Source organism: Emiliania huxleyi, assembly GCF_000372725.1.
Source record: "Emiliania huxleyi CCMP1516 chromosome Unknown EMIHUscaffold_197, whole genome shotgun sequence".
Classification (NCBI taxonomy): Eukaryota; Haptophyta; order Isochrysidales; family Noelaerhabdaceae; genus Emiliania; species Emiliania huxleyi.
Window position 1 is genome coordinate 269,820 of NW_005200623.1, and position 6,042 is coordinate 275,861.

The window sequence follows — 6,042 nt, forward strand, 5'->3', positions numbered from 1 at the left end:
GCGGCTCCAAAGAGGCTGCGATTAGCCCGCACGACCCGCCATATGCTTAGAGGGCGGCGACTCGCGCGAGCGACGCGTCGAGCTCGCGCCTCACCTAATGAACTGTGGGGGGGGGGGGGGGGTGCAACACCACATCGGGTGCACCGAGGTGGGCAGTGTGTGGCGCAATCCTCGCCGCCCGCCGAGCCGCGCCGAGATCTAGGCCGAGGGCATCGCCGAGATCTAGCAACGATCTACCACCGAGAGAGCCGAGAGAGAGCCTCAACCTAGCCCTCGCCTGCCGAGACGCGGACTCTGCCGCTTCGGCCGCCCGGCTGGCCGCCTCCGCACGCATGCCCTCCGCCTTTGCGCGAGCCTTGTACGCCTTCCCCGCCGCCGCCATCTGGACCGCCTGCGCGCGGGTGGGCTGACTCATGAGTGGAGATGACCTGGACCGCCTGAGCGCGGCTGGCCGAATGGAGTAGTAGTATCAGCTCAAATGCACTCGGTAGAACAGGATTCATGTCGACGGTTCGTGGATTCGAATTAATTGCTACTCAGCCAGCTTCTCTGGAAGGCCTGTGCGCGGCTCGACTCGGCGGCCTTAACCAGCTGCAGCCCTGTGGGGAGGGAGGTGGGGAGGGAGGTGGCGGGAGAGGGGAGGGGCCTCGCGCGCGCAGCATGTGGACAGAGTCGTCGTCGCCCAAATCAGGAGGGTCTTGCGCGGTGCAGCGCGTGAGCGGAGCAAGCAACAAATGAGCTAACGTGGCGGCCTCGTGCGCGCAGCATGTGAGCGAGCGTTGTAGCGCTCGCATTCGGCGGCGGCGGCTCACGGCCGCTGATGACCAGAAACTCGACCACGGTGGTCCGCAGCACGCCGGCATCGGCGGCGGAGGCAGCCGCTGCCTTGGCCGCACCCACAGCCGCCTTTGCGGTCGAGCGGAGTGTGCCTGTGCTGCTGAAAACACGTGCTGAATACACCAGCCTCGGGGCGGGAGCAAGAGATGTTGAGCACGGTGCGAACACGAGTCACACGAATACAGCTGAATGCCGCTGACTACGGCCGAAGAGAGCGGCATCCGTGTGCTCTCGAGTGCCGGTTGGAAGACAAAACGCGTACTCCGCTTCTCTAGGGGCGTGTACCTCCTGCAGCGGCGCCCTTCTCGGACAGCTCGCTCGCGGCGGCCTTTGCCAGCCCCGCCGCATCCGTGGCGGCCGACTTGAGCTGCGGGAGGGAGACGTGTCTGCTGTGAAGCGGGGGCAGAAGGGAGCGTGCGGAGAGGAGCTTGGAAGCGCGCCTCGCTGCCCACCCGGCCGAGCCCCTCCATGAGGCCCGAGGAGCCCAGCCACGATGAGCCGATCCCGGCCACCGAGCCAAACGTAGTCTGCGGCTGCGCGTCTGCCTCGGCCGCCTCAGCCGCAGACTCCTCCGCCGCTGCATCCGCTATTGCGGCAGCGTCCGCCGCGTCTGCCGCCGCATCCGCCTGCGCCGCCTCGCTCTCGGCAAGACTTGCCGCGGCGGCAGCATCCGCTGCCAACTTCTCGAGCTCGACCAGCTCCGACTCAGGCGAGGACAGCGCCGCCATTTGTTTTTTGCGCGTTGTACGCAACGCGCGACCAAACAAAGCGCGCGCCGAAGGTTCGGACTTTCAATGGGTAGGGAAGGTTGGGGAGGTTCTCGAGGTGGAGTGTGTGCCGCCGAGGCGGGACCACTCGGGGACAGTGCTGACGGGACGCGGCTTGGGAGACGACTCCCGCGAAAGCACGGCTGGCATCCGTGGCGTGGGGCTCGCCTCCGAATAGTCGGGCATGGCTGGCTGGCTCTCCCCGCAACTCTCTTGCTAACACGCGCGCCCCACCGAGACTGGGGTGGGCGCGCTGCGGCCGCACGTCTACCTCCGTCATAGTGCCACGACGTGCGGCCTAGATTTAGCACACGCGCCTCAGCTCGCGAACACTCATACATTGGATTGCCATCGCCTGTGAGTGCGAGAAGGGCTCTAGCTGCAGGCAGCTAGCCCATGAGGAGAGCGTCCATAGACACCTCACTAGACCCCACATACGGTCTCGTCCGGGCCTCGCAGGCCGGTGAGATTGCTGGAGGTAGAGCAAGCCTGCTCTAGCCTCGCATGTCACTTACTGTCGTCTGTTGTTTGAGTTGTGCCCTTGTTTGTGCCCTTGGCACCGTGGAGTGCTGGGGGGGGCGACAGGAAGGATGTGGCCCTGAGTTATGTGTACGCCGACTCAGGGTGTGTGGCAGCCAGCTGGCTGTGTGTCTTGTGAGCTTGTTTGTGTCTGTGTGTCGCTCGTGCGTGTCGTCATCATCTGTCCAGCGTCCACCCATACCGCGTTGGTGTCCAGTCCGAGCCTGGCTGTTCTTCACCTTACTACCTACCTACCTACCTACCGGTGGATATCCTTTGGCCGCGTTGGGTAGCGAGGATTGGTGTAACCCGAGCCACGGAGGCGTGTTTTCTGGCGGCCGACCGTCAGTGCACGGAGTTGCCACTTCTCCGACTGCCCCGGCTAGTTCCCGAGGTCGTCGGGTGTGACCCCTTCGTCCCCCGAGACCTAGCGCCTCGCCTGAGCTGGAAGGAGAAGAAAGGCCCAACCGCCGCCGCCGCTCACGCCTCCGCCGCCTTCCATCTCGCCCACGCCTCCGCCGCCCTCCACCTCTCCCATGCCGCCCCCCCGCCCTCCACCTCGCCCACCCCTTTGCCACCACCCTCTCCTTCGCCGCCCCTCGCCCCTCGCCCCCACCGTCCTCCACCTCCACCCCTCGCCCTCCCCCCCGCCCTACCGAACCACCCACCGCCCGCCCATGCCGACCTCCGCCCTCCCGCCGCCCTCCCCCCTTTCTGCCCCTCCGCCTTCGCCATCCCCCATCTGTGCATCCACTCCGTTCGCTCCCTCCCGCTTGGCGCCCATCCCGCCCTCCGCCCTCGCCCTCCGCCCCTGCCCTGGCTGGCCTGGGTGGCATCTCCGCATCATCACGCGCCAAGTGGGAGGGAGGTGGACGGGGCCCTGAGCCGACCTAGCCCTAAACGGAATGGGGCGCCCAACACGTGCCCGGATTACTGTGCCTTCCCCGGGCACAGCCTTTCGGTTCGTGAAGGGTCGGTGCGTGTCATGACCCCCTGGAACACCCGTACCCCCGCACCATCTCCGTCGCTTGGTTCCATAACCTCTGCCACAACCGGGAGCGGCCAGGGCTCATAGACTCGGTCGAGAGACCCCAGATTGGCATCCATGCCTCTCTGGACAGGGTGGCCCGCCACAAGGACCCCAGGAATTGCGACTCGCCGCTTTCCTCCCGCTGTGATTCTGTGTGAGCTCTGTGTCTTGATTTGCCAACAATATACCTAAAACTTCAGCACTTGGAGCACTTGGAGTGCAGTCGGCAACCTCACATCCAGGGCCGGTGAGCTGAGAAGCGCATCCAGCGGGCCGGATGATCGGTATCGGGTTACGGGCTAGAGAGCCCTAGCCCCGGGGGTGCGCGTTCGCAGGGCAAGGGCCTTAAAGTAAACACGGGTCTCCGAGGGTTAGCTCCGCGCTCCAGGTTTCCCCTAGCAGCAGAACGCCCCCTCTACTCGGAGCTAGTAAACACTAACATGTTTTCTTTCTTTTTCTACTCGGAGCCAGTGAGACGAGAATACGCACATCTTACAAGAATACATACTGCCCCCACGGAGTACCTGCACTACTCGACGATAATACAAGAAGAATACGCAGCTTGGAAGTTGCAGACGCCTATAAAGAAAAAACAGCGAGCTAAATTTCGGCGGCTAAAAAGCAAAGGACGGGCGCTTTTGATCGGCAAAGCAAAGTTGGAGAAACGGCGACCGCGTCGCCACAATGCCAGTCGCCTGTCGAGCAGCCTTGGCGGCGCGCATGCGCCGCAGGGTTGACCGACAGCCGCACGCCTCGAGCCTCTCGCTCCACTCGCGGCACGACGCGCCCCGCGCGCCGGTCAGCGCAGCAGGAGTATTGCGACATGCTGCACAACGCCAGGGACAGCACTGAGAAGCTGGCGCCAGTCGCCCACCAGCATGTCTCAGCACCGGGTGAGGGAGCATGCTGCGCACGCTGAAGCAGCACGAGGTCACCACCAATCAAGCCCTCACGCCACTGCACGGCCGCCCTCGAGCACCAGCAGCCGCGCTGCGCCATTTGGCCAAAGTACAGGTTTCGATCCGGGCCACCGCAAATTTTGATCAGCAAATTTCGAGGGGCGGCCGCAAATTTTAGAGGCATCCGGCGAGAGGAAGGCGCGGAGGTCGTAGGCCGAGCAATTAGCGATGTAGAAGAGGACGTGCCCGTGGCAAAGTCGGCGCTTCGAGGGGTCCGAGCAAGAGGAGCAACAGCAGGCGAGAAAGAAACCCGCGAGCTCCCGCCGGACGCGCTCGACAAAAGCAGGGCTGGCCCGAAGGCGCGCAGCAAACTCGCGGACGCACTCCCTGCGCCCAAACGAGTCGCGGGGATCGCGAAGGGGGAAAGGGTTGCCCCAGGGAGACGAAGCGCACTGCGCGCCCAGGTCAAACCCGGACCTGAGTCGCGGGTGGACGCAGCCCTGGCAGCCGCCGCATCGCATGACGCTCCGCCACTCGCCGCCGCCTCGCGGCCCCGCCCGCCGCAGCTCGCTCTGGTTCCCCACCCGCCGAAGGGCCTCCCGGAGGACAACCACGTCGGCGTCGTCCAGACTGACGCCAAGCACGTCGCAGAGCTCCTCCTCGAGAGTGAGAAGGGGCTGGCAAGGAAGCGGGTGGCCAGCGCGGCGGCAGACGTCGCCTCGCAGCAGGTCGCCTGGCAGCTGCTCGCCTGGCAGCTGCTCGCCTCGCAGCTGCTCGCCTCGCAGCTGCTCGCCTCGCAGCTGCTCGCCTCGCAGCTGCTCGCCTCGCAGCTGCTCGCCTCGCAGCTGCTCGCCTCGCAGCTGCTCGCCTCGCAGCTGCTCGCCTCGCGGCGCGCCCGGCGGTCGAGCTGAAGCAGCAGCGCCAGGAGGGGCCTCCAGGTGCTCGCCGCCCCATCGCGGCGGCCGGCCGGCCGAGCTCTGCTGAAGCGTGCCCGGGATGCCTTTTGCATCCAGGCGTCGTTCTGCGGAGCGCGGCCCACCGGCCGGTGGCGCGCATGCCGAGCCAGAGTCCTCGCGACCGGTGCCAGCGGCAGCGGTCGCGCGCGGCTGTAGCCGCGTAGGAGCCCTGGGTCGGCCACCGTGGCCACTGCCCAAGGCAGCGGCCACCATGGCAGCGCGCTACGGCGTCTGAAAATGAAGAATTTAGACAAAACAACTAATAGAATTCTTCAAAGTTTTGCCGACTCGGCATACCGCCGTCGACATGCGCTTCCTCCTGCTCTCGGCAATCACGGAGAAGACAAAGACGCATCCCAACGAGAAGCGCGTCGACGCGCCGCTCGCGGAGGGGCTCCTCACCACCGTTCGGCTCGCCTACGGCGAGGAGGTTTGCGAGGCCGGCGGCAGTGTCTTCGATGACATCGGCGCGTTTTGCCAGGCGCGCGATCGTGCCGTCAGCGCCAAGAACTCCACCGCCAAGGAGGCGCAGGCCGCTGCGGTCACCTACGCCACCTACCTCGCGATCCTCACCGCTCTCGAGCGTCCTCTCGGTGATGCGTTGGGCGACATCGACGAGAAGTTCCTTCCCAAGCTGCCCTTCGGTTGGCGGTCGGCGCTGGAGAAGGATGCGGAGGCCAAGATGTCGCTGCTGCACCTCGAGCGGGGCGCGAGCGTAGACCCTCTATATCAGTGCGAGAGTAGGCGTCTGAGTGCGGCCCCCACGCCTTCAGGCGCCGCGCTGTGGAACCTGGCGATGGCAAACGCCTCGAGTGGCGCACTCCTGCCGCGCGACTCGGAGGAGGAGGTGAAGAAGGCGACGCGCCACTTCCAGGTCGCGGCCGGGGCGCTCGACGAGCTCGCCACGCTCGGCCTCGTGGTGAAGATAGCCGGGCGGGACTTGAGGCAGAACCCGGGGTCGATGGGCGGCTGTGAACAGCGTCTCTTCACACCTCTAGCTGTGAATAGGCAGAACCCGGGCTCGATGGGCGGCT

At 65.7% G+C, this 6,042-nt stretch overlaps 3 protein-coding genes across 3 annotated transcripts; 2 read left to right on the plus strand and 1 right to left on the minus strand.

The window, feature by feature from the left end:
* EMIHUDRAFT_456777 (hypothetical protein) lies at positions 1 to 1,595 on the minus strand. Its single transcript, XM_005781969.1, has 6 exons — positions 1,278 to 1,595; positions 1,123 to 1,204; positions 753 to 929; positions 559 to 599; positions 273 to 391; positions 1 to 89 (listed from the first exon to the last, which is right to left on the minus strand). Exons 1-6 carry the CDS (start codon positions 1,563 to 1,565, stop codon positions 47 to 49), a joined length of 750 nt encoding a protein of 249 aa, XP_005782026.1. The 5' UTR covers positions 1,566 to 1,595; the 3' UTR covers positions 1 to 46.
* A 2,461-nt stretch (positions 1,596 to 4,056) lies between these two features.
* Positions 4,057 to 4,963, plus strand: EMIHUDRAFT_113720 (hypothetical protein; the record flags this gene model as incomplete). Its single annotated transcript, XM_005781970.1, has 2 exons — positions 4,057 to 4,167; positions 4,619 to 4,963. The coding sequence occupies 2 exons, from the start codon at positions 4,057 to 4,059 to the stop codon at positions 4,961 to 4,963; spliced, it is 456 nt and encodes a 151-aa protein (XP_005782027.1).
* Positions 4,964 to 5,315: 352 nt separating this feature from the next.
* Positions 5,316 to 5,965, plus strand: EMIHUDRAFT_233848 (hypothetical protein; the record flags this gene model as incomplete). Its single annotated transcript, XM_005781971.1, has 1 exon — positions 5,316 to 5,965. A coding segment is annotated over one exon (650 nt), but the record flags the coding sequence as incomplete, so codon positions are not given.
* Between the last annotated feature and the right edge of the window lie 77 nt (positions 5,966 to 6,042).